The sequence below is a fragment of the Dipodomys merriami genome, unplaced genomic scaffold, assembly GCF_024711535.1.
Source record: "Dipodomys merriami isolate MVZ:Mamm:240054 unplaced genomic scaffold, mDipMer1.0.p SCAF_33, whole genome shotgun sequence".
NCBI classification, from domain to species: Eukaryota; Metazoa; Chordata; class Mammalia; order Rodentia; family Heteromyidae; genus Dipodomys; species Dipodomys merriami.
In genome coordinates, this window is record NW_027204826.1 from 8,660,483 (window position 1) to 8,675,031 (window position 14,549).

Genomic DNA, 14,549 nt, shown 5'->3' on the forward strand with positions numbered 1-14,549 from the left:
ATATTGATATGTTCCTAACAGACACTGAAAGCAAAATAGATCTACACTGAAAGCAAAATAGATCTACAATCTGTTAGAAAACTTACTATAGCAATTTACTCACTACTTAGTTGAGACCTCAGCATTAAAAACTATGAACTTTGCAAGTGGAGGTTTAGTTCAAAGTGGTAGAGTGCTAGCCTTGAGCAGAAAAGCTAAAGGACACCCAGGCCCTGAGTTCAAGCCCCACACCACCAACAACAAAAGCACCAACAACTAAGAACTTATTCTCTCTATCCTTCTACCCTTCTAAAAAGTTTTGAGCGAGCATTGTGGCACGTATCTGAGATCCTAGCTATCACAAAGGTTCAAGGGCAGCCTAGAAAATGTTTAGCGAGATGACAAACTATAAAAAAGCAAAGGACAGGAGATATGATTCTAACGGTAGAGCACTTGCCTACCAAGACAGCATTTAATTCTCAGCAATAGAAAGATAGCTACCTTTGGTCCATCCATAACCATCTCAAACAAGAATTAGATATAAGGACAATCCCTAACTGTTTAAAAGGCATCATCCAGCCAAGCTCTGGTGGCTCATGCCTACAATACTACCTACTCAGGAGGCTAAGACCTGAGGATCACAATGTGAAGCCAGCCAGGGCAGAAAAGTCCCCATGAGACTGTCACCAATTGATCACTCAAAAAACTGGAAGTGGCACTGTGGCTCAAGGGTAAAGTGCTAGCCTTGAGCACAAAGAGGCTCAGAGACTGTGCCTCAGTTCAAACCCCATATCCGACAAATAAATACATGTATAAAAGACATCATCCATTTCTCAACATTTGTAGTACTATAGTATTGTGGTTGGATATATTCTTAGTATAAACTTTGTCAATTATATTATATAAATTATCTGTAAACCACACAACTTATTCATCTCAAATATGCAAACCACTGCTTCCAAGTACCCAGGAATGACAACTGTTTTAGCACTTAATAAATGAATACTTACTCATAGGGCATATGCATTCCATAATGAAGTCTTTCAGATCAGAGCACTGTAGAAACTGACCAAGGTCTTCTCCCAAAGAGTAAATCCTATTTCAAATATCTTAATGAAAAAGAGTTCAAAGTTTCCTTCAGTAAACAAGTGGCCTTAAAGGATCCTTTATCCATCATTACATTGCTTCAGGTAGTGTGACATACCACATGTGAATTTTATAGCACTGCCACTTATACCCAAGACTATGAGACATCTTACCTGTATATTACCCAATACCAATCAGTGAACATATCAGTCAATAAACAAAGTGAAAGTTAAAAGGTGGAAACAAGAAATCACATCAATTCTAATCCCCCAAATAGAAATCAACTTGAATAAATAGTTTACCATGACTCACAACACAGACAGTATTTTCAAGAGTACTTTCAAGATTACACCTTTGACCTCAATAAAACCAACAGAAACAGAAAAAATATACAACAGTACCTCATAATTTAATTGCTCTATGTATTTATTATTAGCTACTATTAATGCAGAAAGGGGGACAGAAAGCTCACAAACAGTCTACACAATTTCACAAGATGTACTGCAGGGCAAAAATGGGACTTGTATGGATCAACAACATCCTAGGGTCTTGGTGGGCGCATGCCGGGGGGAGGTGGACCTAGAAAGGAAACATAGTATTATTCTGTATGAGTTAGTAAAGGGGCATATAAAAATTCAAGGATTTGTCTGTCATCTTAAGAGTTCCTAGTCTCTACTCACCTCTAATTCCTGGTGGAGGGGGTCTCATTCCGGGAGGGGGCATACCTATTGGTGTCCCTCGAGTAGGGGGAAGCCCAATCGGTGGGCCCATGGGTGGTCTCATACCAGGTGGAGGAGCCATGATACCTACAAAGAAGGATATGACAAAAATAAAGGCCTCATCTGGGTGCCAGTATATCCTAGCTACTCAGGAGGCTGAGATCTGAGAATCAAGGTTCAAAGCCAGCCTGGGCAGGAAAGTCTGTGAGACTCTTATCTCCAATCAGAAGTGGCACTGTGGCTCAAGTGGTAGAGCTGAAGAGCTAAGGGACAGCGCCCAGGCCCAGAGTTCAAGCCCCACGAAAGACAAAAATAAAAAATAAATAAAAATAAAATAAAATAAAGGCCTCATGAGTAAGCTCGGGACCAACACCAAATTAAGAGTATGAAGCATTTTTCAAGTATTATCCTTCCCTATGCCATTTTCAATTCAAAAGTCCATAGCCACTCATTTGAAATTATAGGAAAGTCCCTAAATTCTTACTTAAACTAGGCCTTAATTCATGATTCTTAATGTTAGCACATTACAACAACACTTCCTAAGTATAACATTTAATCTTTTAGCGACCCAAATTATTGTGAATAAATTTCTTACCTGGAGGTGGGGTTGCTCTGCCAACAGGTGGGGGTGGAGTCCCCCGTCCTGGTGGGTACTGGGTTGGGGCTCCAGCAATGCTGGCAGTAGCAGCAACAGCGGCTGCTGCTACAGTGCCTCTTCCCTGCGGAGTCATTACCTGAGAAAGTACAGCCAGGAAGACAATGAACAGTGAGGTCCACCTTTACATTTACAAACACATAGAAGAAACAATGGCTATGTCATATTGGAAGCTAAATAGTTGTTCAGTTATCACTCTCTTGTAATCTGTCATTTCATTCTTCTTTTTATGCTGCTGGGGATCAAATGCAGGGAAATGAGAATGGTAATTGCACTCTACCATTGTGCTACACCAGCCACTCAGTCTCATACATTTGTCTTGTTTGTTCATTTATGTTTGTTCATTTATCTGTTCTTGGGAGGGTAAAGGGGAGCACAGAAATGGAGGGACAAAGAATAAGAAATACTGCATTGGTACTCATTAGATACTATGTAGGAAAAACTAGGAGAGAGTGAGCAAAGGGGTGACACTAGCCCAAAAGAAATGTACTCAGTACCTGACCTATATAACTGAAATCCCTTTGTATATTACATTGAAAATAACAATGAAATAATTTTTCCTCTTGCATATTGACTCTAATAAACTCTTCTGCCTTTTTTCTTTTCTAGTAAGGTAATCCATATTTTCTTTACTTGTCAAGTAGGTAAATAACCAGCTTTATTTCTCTCCTTTTCCTTTAACACTTTAAGATAGTTATATTTTTCCACAAGTTCTTCCTAGAACATATGTGGCTTAAATAATATGGGATGTATACTCTGCTCAGATTCTAGTCACATTTTTCTATTAATCCAAATCTCTTTCATCCCCTTACCTGCTGGGATGGACCTCCAACACCTCGGACAGGACCGGCTAATCCAGCAGGAGCCTGGGGAATTGGCACACCAGCTGGCACTCCTCTGCCAGCAGCCCTCCCGACCCCAGGACCTCCTGCAGCTCCAGCAAGTGGTACTCGAGCTATGCCAGTCTGAAACAAAACAGGAAGAATTTGAAAAACACTGGGTTTACTTACATATTTTCAGCAGTTTTCTTCAAAATTACTATTTTCCCATACCACCACTCTCACATGAGTGCTATATTCAAGTGACTAAGTGATCAAATGTACCATGGAGCTCTCTGCCAAATTCCTAGTCAAGTAAACTTCTGGTCCATATGTCAATTAACAACAAACTTACAAATAATTAAATATTCCTTACATCTTTAGGTGGTGGCCCCTCCACAGTCATGGAAACCAAGTTTTCTCCACGGAGCAACACCAGACCCAAAACCCGTTTTTCTTCACGCTCTGGCTGTTTTGCATTCTTTGGCCTATAAACCACAATGTTAGTAAAACAATCTTTAGTGAATCCGAGTTACTCGTTCCATAAAGTTCCAATTAAGACAAAAACGAATGCCAAGATTTTTAGGTATAACTGTGACTAATTTGTGCAGTCCCTAACATTTTTAACATGTGTAAAATATAAAGCTCTTCTATGTTACTTCAGGCTTTTGCAGGATGTTCCCTTGCTATTTTAAAATTTCCTCAGTTGCAGGCTCTAAGTCAATTTTCCAATTAACTTAAAATGCTTTCCTGCATATCCTCATTTGTGGGAATTGACATCCAGAATTCCAAAAACAGGCTACTAATCCAAAGGAATTTCTTTTGTAAAATACAGGTGTGTTAAGACAGGTAAAATAAAAGCCTAAGGTTCCATGTAAAAATGGCAAGTAAATCTGTTAAAAATCATTTTAATTAATTAAGTATTGACAAAACTAAGGAATTGAAACAGCAATAGGCAGCCAAGATATTAAATATACCACTCTCCAACACCTCATCTAGGAGGGACAGTATTCTTTCACTCTGTCGAGATTCCTTCTTTTGGGATGGGAAGATGGCTCAGTGGTAGAGTGCTTGCCTTGCATGCATGAGGGCTCTATTTCTCAGTACCACATTAACAGGGAAAAAAAGCCAGAAGTGCTATGGCTCAAGTGATAGAGCGCTTGCCTTGAGCTGAAGAGCTGAGGGGCAGCGCCCAGGCCCAGAGTTCAGGCCCCATGACCGACAAAAAAAAAAAAAAATTCTTTCTTTCTGAAAGACTGTCATAGATGGCAATCAACAATAATTTCTCAATTCTGGAAATGTTACATATGCTATACAGCGTTGATCCCATTGTATATATTATTCTCATTAGAATATAATGACTCTAAGGTTCTGAGGCTCTGACACAACTTGGAGATGAGGCCAAGATGTGAGACAATAACAAACAATGCTGCAGTTCCCTAAGTACTTGTTACCCTTTACAAACTACTTAAATTTGGGCCTTGTCTTCCCACAGCCCCTGCCTCCCACATTTTATCCAAATCTGCCTTACTTGATCTTCCTGAACTCATCACAATCACAGAGGATCAAATTCATATGCTTGTCAAAAGCCTTAAAGGTGCCAATGAAGATTCGGCCATCTTGCAGGATACATCTCATTCTGTAGTCAATGTGCTGCAGCATCTTGCTACTCTTGCCCACAGTCTGCAAGCAGTACAGGAATATCATGAACAGCCCATCTGTAGGCTAGTTTTCCAACCTTTCCTCATTTTTTTTCTCACTCCTTATAAATATCTGGTTTCCAGAACTAAACACATCTTCCTTTACAACTTTCTCCAACATTTGTCCACATTTCCTAAATATATAAGACCAAATTTTGATCCGGAATCATTATGGTCCTTTAAATAAAGATCCTCTTTACTTTCCAGAATGCTAGGCAACTTTACTGTCATTAGAGCTATTTTCCAAGATTGAGATTCTTCATCCCAGTCCCCCCCCCTTTTTGAGATTTCATCTCTCCTTTCCTATATAACATCCTTCCTATAAGATGCCTAACCCTGTGAACTGTTTCTCTTACACAAATTCATAGCTAAAATTGCAAATCCCACCAAGCCAATACAAGCTTATTTAGAACTTTTTTATTATTGTAAAAAAAAATGGGCTAGGACGTAGCTCAGTAGCAAAGTGCTTGCCTACCAAGTGCAACATCCTGGGTTCAATCCCCAGCACCAAAAAAGGACCCCCCCCACAATAGTTTTATTTTTTTAATCTTTAAAAAGAGCCAGGTACTGGTGGCTCACGCCTGTAATCCCAGCCACTCAGGACACTGAGATCTGAGGACTGCAGTTCAAATCCAGCCTGGGCAGGAAAGTCTATGAGGCTCATCTCCAATTAACCCTCAGAAAACCAAAGGTGGCACTGTGGCTTAAAATGGTAGAGCACTAACCTTGAGTAAAAAAGCTTAGAGACAGTGCCCAGGCCCTAAGTTCAAGTCCTATGACCGACCAAAGAAACCAAATTTCTTTCACTTTCTTCCTTTTATGGCACCTTTAATAATTATTATTCATTAGTCTTTCTGACATCTTAATCTGATGCCATATCTCAGCAAGATAATGTAATCTAGAGAATTTATAAATGAAAGGCTTTTCATATGTCAATAACTGATTTTGCCAGTGTACTATTTCTGAGAATGCATGTTGCATACTGTCAGGATCATAGAACTTTGTTTAGAATGCATTCTCTCCATCCAAACTAAATTTCTAAATAATGATTAACTCAAAAACTTATTCTCAAAGTCTGGATCTATTGAAACCTAACTTAAAATCACCTGTCTTCAAGATGATCCTTTAATATTATAATCATGACCAAAAACTACAGTATCATACCCAGATACATTCCAGGAATATTTGGAAACATCTTCATCATTTAGCATCAAGTACTTGTACAAAAGGATTACAATTCCGTAAGTCAGATTGCAAGTACAATGCTTCTTGGTTACTTTTACCCCTTCTATCATTATCCCTTTTCCCCCATCCCTACCCTATAGTTATCAATTTCATTTCCTACTGACCATCAACAGGACACTAGACACTACCAATCTCTAGGTGTTATTCAATGGAATGAGTATCTTCCTCTGTAGATTAAAACTTGTACCTTCTAACTTTCAAAACACAAAGAATGACACAATTGGAAACTAATATTTGGGTCCCATATCTCAGCTTACCACCCCTCTGCCATAATGTGTATCTTACCATGATTGCTGTTCCACAAAATCCGGTGTCAGCAGTAAAATTTCAGGATCTTTAAACCTAGGGGAAAGCTATAAATAAAGGTATGATGCAGGTTCTCCTAGAAACAATGCAAGCTGGGCAGAAGCTTCACAAACAGTGGATGGATCCTGCAGAGGAAAGCATGATGTAGCTGCACTGCAACTTACGCTGTTTTTATAAAGACAATTCATGCCCCCCCAATCATTACAGAACACGTATTTTAAAATATTCATCCTCTTACACTCATGAACTAATATATCTCACTATTCCTACATTTTCAACTTCTATTTGAGATACCTAAATTGATAAAAATTCACTGAATAGTAAGTCTCTAGTAGATCTTTTGTGCGTGTGTGTGTGTGTGTGTGTGTGTATGTGGGCCAGCCCTGAGGCTTGAACTCAGGGCCTAGGTGCTATCCCTGAGCTTCTTTCTGCACAAGGCTAGTGCTCGATCACTGAACCACAGCTCCACTTCCAGATTTTACTGGGTAGTTTATCAGAGATAAGGGTGTCAAGGACTTTCTTGCCTAATAAAGTCCTGGGAGCTAGATTTACAGGTGTGATCCACTAGTGCCTGGCCCTAGTAAATATTAAATAGATCCAAGTAAGTTTATTTTCCTTCCTGAAATTTACATCAATGTCTCAATTACTTACAAGCTAACATCTTTTATTTTTGGCTCAACTCTCAATAATTTTCAATTGTATGTTCCTGATTTTCCCTAAATCCCTTTATAAATGTTAAATAATCTTTCCTCACCAAGTACCAAATAGGCTTAGAATTTGAATAAACTGAGTATGGAGTCAAATCAGGGTACTGTTGTACAAGGTTTCAAACTGTTGATACTACCTGCAAAATATATCACAAATTTTATATGTATATGTGAATACATGTGTATATGTGTGTACACATGTGTGCATGTGGATGTATTGTTTCTACTGTTTTTAGATGGTCTCACTGTAAATCCTAGGCTGGTGTGAAATTCAGGATCCTCCTGCCTCAGCCTCCTAAGTGTCACCATCATCACCAGAAATCAGAACTCTTCCCCTAACTTTATTTATACTTTTCTTGTTTTTGGTTTTTAGTAATTTTTTATGCTGGTTCTGGGCTTGAACTCATGGCTGAGGTGCTATCCTTGAGATTTTTGTCTCTACCACTTGAACCACAACACAATTTCTAGCTCTGCAGTGATTAACTGGATAAGAGTGTCACAAATGTTCATGCCTGGGCTTGATTTGAACCTCAATCCTCAGATCTCAATCTCGAGAAGCTAGGATTTTAGATATAAGCCACTTGAACCTGACTTTGTTGTTGTCTTGTTTTGCATCTGACTCAGTAAAAAAAGATCAGCAAATTCTCCTTTAGAGTGATCAAGATATTAAAATTTTAGAACATGTCTGTCATTCCATTTGTCATCCACTCTAGTCTCAATGCATTTAAAATACAAATGAGGGGGCTGGGAAGGTGGCTCAGCGGTAGAGTGCTTGCCTTGCTTGTATGAGGCCCTGGGTTCAATTCCTCAGTACCACATAAGCAGAAAAAGCTGGAAGTGGCACTGTGGCTCAAGTGGTAGAGCACTAGCCTTGAGCTGAAGAGCTGAGGGACAGCACCCAGGCTCAGAGTTCAGGCTGCACGAATGACAAAATTAAAAAAAATAAAATATAAATGAACATGGATATATTCCAATACATTTGATTTTCAAATGTATATAAGTAGAACTAGCAACTTACAATAGAACAAAGCAAGGAATTAGATGGTACCACTTATAGATCTAAATATATTATTTAAATATTATACTTTAAAATGTACAAGAATTTGACAAGGCCCCAGTGACTTATTCCTCTAATCCTAGCTACTCAGGAGACTAAGATCTGACAAATACAGTTCAAAGACAGCCTGTCTTTGATACTACAAAGTATCAAAAAGTAGAGCTATAGCTCACCTGGATATAACATTAGCCTTGAGCTAAAAAACTCACAAGGCCCCAAACTCAAGCCTCAGTATTAGCGAAAAGTAATATTAATAGTAAATAAAATTCTTGGGGAATGGGCTGGGAAGGTGGCTCAGTGGTAGAGCGCTTGCCTTGCATGCCTGAGGCCCTGGGTTCGATTCCTCAGCACCACATAAGCAAAAAGAAAAAATGTGGAAGTGGTGCTGTGGCTCAAGTGGTAAAGCACTAGCCTTTAGCTGAAGAGCTGAGGGACAGTGTCCAGGCCCTGAGTTCAGGCCCCACAACCGGACCAAAAAAAAAAATTATTGGGGAAAATCATCAATTATAGGCTGAGATGAGATCACAGTCTCAAACCAGTCCAGGACAAAAAAAAATATGAAAAATAAATTAAAGCTAGAAGCTAGGGGGGAAGGGAGTTTAAGTTGCAGCGTTTAAGTTGTAGAGTGTTTAAGGTGTAGAGTTTAAGTTGTAGCGTGTTTAAGTCCCTCAGTTCAATCCCCAGTATTGGCAAAAAAAATTGGAAACTGGTGTGGTAGTACATGCCTATAATCCCAGGAATCTATAGAGGTTGAGAAAAGATTTCAAATCCAGTCCAAACCAAGATACATAAGCACATCATTTCTCAAAAATAATTTTAAAAATGTGTACACCAAGTCATTGAAAAAATGCCTTTATTCTGGGGAGCATCTGGACATGATGTGATTCAGAGAATCAACTAAACTAAGTTACTGAAGATAAAGAATTGAAACGAAATTCTCTAGACAAGAATCAATAAACTTCACTTCTCTCATTTTCTAAAATCCATACTAAACTACCAAGTAGATACAAATTCTAATCTTAGAAATTTTCAAAATAATAATATACTAAATGAAGTTCTCAACTATGTAAATCATCAACATAAAGACAAAAGAAATAAATATACATCACACTGAAAATTTATGGATAAGAACTTTATTACATTGTTTGCTGACAAAAAAGACACACATTGATGAGAACAGAAAAGTGAGAAAAAGACAAAAAAATGAAAAAAATTAGTAAATTACCATGGAAAATTATTTAACATTCCCTAACACTCAAAGCTAATGAATGATATGTATTTGCAACATAATTTATGGACACTGAATTAAAATTTAAATGATACTGAAATTAAAAGGTAACTAGCACATGATTTTTTATGGTTATAACAACTAAAAACACTTCAAAAACTACAAACAAAAAAATGAAGTTTCCCACAAAAGCAAATTATAAAAGATTTTCCAAATTATTCAAGTCATTTATAATGTAATATTTTCCATGTCAAGTTGAAAAATCATTGATAAGAATAAAATTTTTTTAAGAATAAAATTTCTTACAAGTGAAGTCTCTCTGAATTCTGAATATTAGAATTCAGAAACATGACAAGTGTCATGCAGATATTAAGGTCATACTTCTACTTTCAATTTTATTCAATGAATTTATTTTTCTCTTGTGGTACTGAATAAGCATACAGCATTTAAAAAAATTTTATTTCAATGATATCAATCAATTAAACCTCCATTTATTATTTCTGATCGTTTCAGTATTGCCTCTAACCTGTTTTTCTTGAAATCAGCTATTTTTGATGTTCCAATACTTTAACCACCTCTTGGTGTCTCAGCCAAGAATGCCTGTCTTAGTTCTGCCTGGAAATCCACCACAGGAATTTGATGCTGCTGAGAACGCCTGGCATACAAGTGACACCTATGACAAGAGGATAATACATATAAATGATAGGAAACACCTTTGGATAAAACCATATAAAACATAGAGAATGTTATATTTTGTCTTTCTGTGGGGTCAGAGCATACCATTACATTATGAATTAGCTGTAAAAAAAGGAGTCTGTATACACATAAGAATGGGGAAGAATCCAGTGAATACTTACCCACTTTGGATATACAAAAAAACCTAAAACTAAAAACTTAAGCATGAATACTTCTAGAACTTGTAGCACCATAGTCATTAATGTAACTCTGTAATTACACTGCATTCCAGTCTCTCAACCATAAGGTAAGAGTTCTGCTGAGATTTTCAGTGAGATATTATTTGCCTATCCATACTGATCCCCCTAAGTCACTACCTGAAACAGTTTCAAGTCTAGGATGATTGAGAGCTCCTAAACTATGTAATAGTAGCTTATTAGTAGCAAGACCATTATTTGGAAAAGTCGTCAAGCATCACCTAATAGATCAGTAAACTATCTGTGACTACACTGAGAGGAAATATAGGAACAAAAAGGCCCGGGCAGGGTACTAATGGCTAATGTTAAAAGGCTGAGATCTAAATAATAGGATTTCAAAGCCAGACAAGACAGAAAGCATCCGAGTCTCCATCTCCAAAATAATCAGCACAAAAGCTAGCCTGGATGTGTTGTTCAAACAGTATAAAAGACCTGATGTGATCTGACCTGATAGAAGAAGGAAAAACTAAACACCAGTCATTTCATTCTGATACTGTGCTCAATTTTCTATGTTTTCTGTAGTTTTGAACATGTAATTTTATACTTAAAAATACAGTTGTCAGGGCTGGGAAGGTGGCTCAGTGGTAGAGCACTTGCCTTGCATGCCTGAGGCCCTGGGTTCAATTCCTCAGCACCACATAAGCAAAAAGAAAAAAGCTGGAAGTAGCACTGTGGCTCAAGTGGTAGAGCGCTAGCCTTGAGCTGAAGAGCTGAGGGACAGTGCCCAGGCCCAGAGTTCAGGCCCCAGGACTGGACACCACCCCCCCAAAAAATACAGCTGTCCCTTTGGCCTTGGTACCTGAGAGGTCATCTCCAAATTCTTACAATTCAGCAAAAGATACTTATTGTTTTAGGTGAATTGCATGGATGAGACTTGAGCTCATGCTAAGGGGGTGACTTCAGATGGCTAAACCACCAAAGATGAAACAGAAATTAAAGGATTGAGGTTTGAAGCCTGATGTTTTAGAAGGAAAATGGGATCTGGAAAGTAGACTGAATAAAATTGGATGGTTAATGATTCAATCAATTCTGTCTATAAAATGAATACTCTCCCCTACACCACCCCCTCACCCCCAAAAACCTTCTAGATATCCTAATATCTGATATCCAAAGAAAGTCACTGATGTGTATGAAAGGATAACTCATCTTGAGAAAATGTGTTTGAGGCCTTCTCCGACCTTGTCCATGTTCAACTGCATCAATAATAATGAATCTGAGGTGGCTGCATCTGTTGTAGCCACCACAGCTCTCTAATACCAGTGCAGCCTCCAACTCACTGTGTTACAGAGAAGAAGGTCTCTAAACCATAGCACTTTCAATGAGATTCCTCTCAAATTTGCCAATGGTCAAACACCCAGGAAGCAACTACCACCATCAGAAGAAGCTTGTAAGTGTACTATCTATTCTGGAGAAATGAAAATAAATAGTGTTAGCATTATGGCACTCTGGGAAATTAGACACTATCAAAAGTCTACTCAATACTTCCTTCAGCATTGCATGAAAAATTAAAAAATTCACTGATATTGATTACAAATGCCCATTCCAGGAACACCAGCTCATACCTATAATCTTAGCTACTCAGGAGGTTAAGATCTGAAGATCTTGGTTCAAAGACAACTGGGACAGGAAAATCCAATTAACCACCAAAAGACAAAATGGAGTTGTGGCTCAAGTGGTTGTATTCTAGCCTTGAACTGAAAAGCTCAGGAACAGGATCCAGGCCATGAGTTCAAGGCCCAGGACTGCCACACACACATGCATGGGCAAGAAATGGATGCACACGCATACACAGAACTATCTTTGAGAGGTAATGGAGATAAACTGGTCCTATAGTTTAGGCTAAAGTTTTGTGTTCTTTATGTTTTTTTGTTGGGCTTGGGGCTTGAACTCTGGGCCTGGACCCTGTCCCTGCTCTTCAGCTCAAGGCTAGTACTCTACCACTTGAGCCACAGCACCATTTTCTGGTGGGTTACCTGGAAAAAATAGTCACACGGACTTTCCTACCCAGGCTGGCTTGAACCATGATCCTCAGATCTCAGCCACCTCAGTAGCTAGGGTTACAGGTGTGAGCCACTGGTGCCAAGTGAGACTAAAGTTTTGGGAATATATTTATGTATTAACAACATAAATTTGAAAAAATATAAATATGAGAAATAGATTGTTATCTTACAAACAAAATTTAGACTCAATTACAAAGTATCAAAGATTCAATGTAGGGGCTGGGAAGATGGCTCAGTGGTAGAGCGCTTGCCTTGCATGCCTGAGGCCCTGGGTTTGATTCCTCAGCACCATATAAGAAAAAAGGAAAAAAGCCAGAAGTGGTGCTGTGGCTCATGGTAGAGAGCTAGCCTTGAGCTGAAGAGCTGAGGGACAGCACCCAGGCCGAGTTCAGGCCCATGACCGGACCCCCCCAAAAAAAAACAAACAAAAAAACAAACAAAAAAGGGTCAATGTATACTCAACATGGATTAAAATACTCATGTATATTTTAAGAACCCACTAGACATTATATTAAAATAAAATACATATGTGTATCTGTGTACATATTAGAAGACTGTTTTTAAATGCGTTTAGTAATACCAAGAATTGAACCCACAGCATTGCACTTGCTATGTGAGAAGTACTTTAAGCCGTGCACCAAGCTCCATTTTAAATTTTTAACCAGATAAAAGCATAAATACTTCATAAACATTTCAAGGGCAGAATATAACCACACATATATGTACCAGTTTCAAGCACAGAAAAATTTTAAAGCATACATTAATAACATAAAGAAAAGCAGAAATAATATCCATACACTAAAGGATAAATATAAAACCTTTAAAAACATAAAATCCCATACATAATTGCAGAAAGGAAGGTGAACTAAAATCAGAGTTGAATTAGGAGATGACAAATAAAGATGATCTTGTTTTTGATTATCATTTAAATTTTTGTGCGTCTATCAGAAAGTGGCCACCAGATGGGGCCTCTAATTCAGCCTATCATCAGAAAAGTATAAGATAGGGCAAGGAGGTCACTTCCCAGCACTTCTCTTATCTTTCTGAAATGTAATAAATTTTTGTGCTCATATCAGAAAGCGGCCACCAGATGGCACCTCTAGTTCAGCCTATCATCAGAAAAGTATAGGATAGGGCACAGAGGCCACTTCCTGGCACTTCCCTTATCTTTCTGAAATGTAATAAATTTTTGTGCTCATATCAGAAAGCGGCCACCAGATGGCACCTCTAGTTCACTCTATCATCTGAAAAGCATAAGATAAGGCACAGAGGCCACTTCCAGGCCACTTCCCTTATCTTTGTCTTCTTGTAAGAGAGACTTAAAAAAATATGATTGCTTTCCAGTGAAATAAAGGAATTAAAAATAAAAATGTAACAAAATTAAATAATATTAAAATTTTGTATTATTAAAGTTAATTTTAGGGGGGCATGCATGAGGTCCTGGGTTCCATTCCTCAGTACCACATAAGCAGAAAAAGCCAGAAGTGGCGCTGTGGCTCAAGTGGTAGAACACTAGCCTTGAGCTGAATTGCTGAGGGACAGCACCCAAGCCCAGAGTTCAGGCCCACCACCACCACCACCAACAAGTTAATATTATTGTCTTCATTGCATGATACTTTTTCATCCTAACCAGTACTTTGACCTAAACTGATTCTTAACCCACACTCTACTCACTCTTGGTTGCTCAGTGAGGCTGTCCTTCTGCGTTTGACTTGGACTTCCACCTCTGGCACGTGCTGTTCTGTAGTTCGTCTCAGATGTAAGCGATCCCTGAAAGAAAAAAAGAATTACTTCATAAACATCATTGACTACAATTATTTATTTCAAGATTATATTTACAACCACATGCAAACTATATCTGGTATAAAACTCTATTCAAAAGTGTTTACAATGTAATTAAAATAAATGTTTTCATTCTTCATTCATGATCTATACTTTCAGACGCTTATAACATAGCTGGTCACCTGTAATCCTAGCTGCTCAGGAGGCTGAGATCTAAGGATCGAGGTTCAAGCCAGCCCAGGCAGGAACATCTGTGAGACTCTTATCTCCAATAAACTACTAGAAAACCAGAAGTGGCGCTGTGGCTCAAGCCTTAGAGTGCTCACCTTAAGCTG

At 38.3% G+C, this 14,549-nt stretch overlaps 1 protein-coding gene and 1 long non-coding RNA gene across 7 annotated transcripts in view; both read right to left on the minus strand.

The window, feature by feature from the left end:
* Window positions 1–1,473: 1,473 nt before the first annotated feature.
* Window positions 1,474–10,056, minus strand: Snrpn (small nuclear ribonucleoprotein polypeptide N). Of its 2 annotated transcripts, none has more exons than XM_070043083.1 (8): window positions 10,027–10,056; window positions 6,488–6,555; window positions 4,789–4,940; window positions 3,634–3,745; window positions 3,252–3,404; window positions 2,380–2,518; window positions 1,746–1,871; window positions 1,474–1,644 (listed from the first exon to the last, which is right to left on the minus strand). In XM_070043083.1, exons 2-8 carry the CDS (start codon window positions 6,488–6,490, stop codon window positions 1,607–1,609), a joined length of 723 nt encoding a protein of 240 aa, XP_069899184.1. In that variant the 5' UTR covers window positions 6,491–6,555; window positions 10,027–10,056; the 3' UTR covers window positions 1,474–1,606. The 2 variants fall into 2 exon arrangements, with proteins under 2 accessions (XP_069899184.1, XP_069899183.1); XM_070043082.1 differs by having other exon boundaries at window positions 6,488–6,633; window positions 10,027–10,037.
* A 4,058-nt stretch (window positions 10,057–14,114) lies between these two features.
* The window catches only part of LOC138841997 (uncharacterized), a 56,122-nt gene continuing 55,687 nt past the window's right edge, over window positions 14,115–14,549 (minus strand). For all 5 annotated transcript variants that reach the window (XR_011376552.1, XR_011376553.1, XR_011376551.1 and 2 more), the window contains one exon: window positions 14,115–14,202. This is a non-coding gene — a long non-coding RNA (uncharacterized lncRNA). The remainder of the gene's footprint in view (window positions 14,203–14,549) is intronic.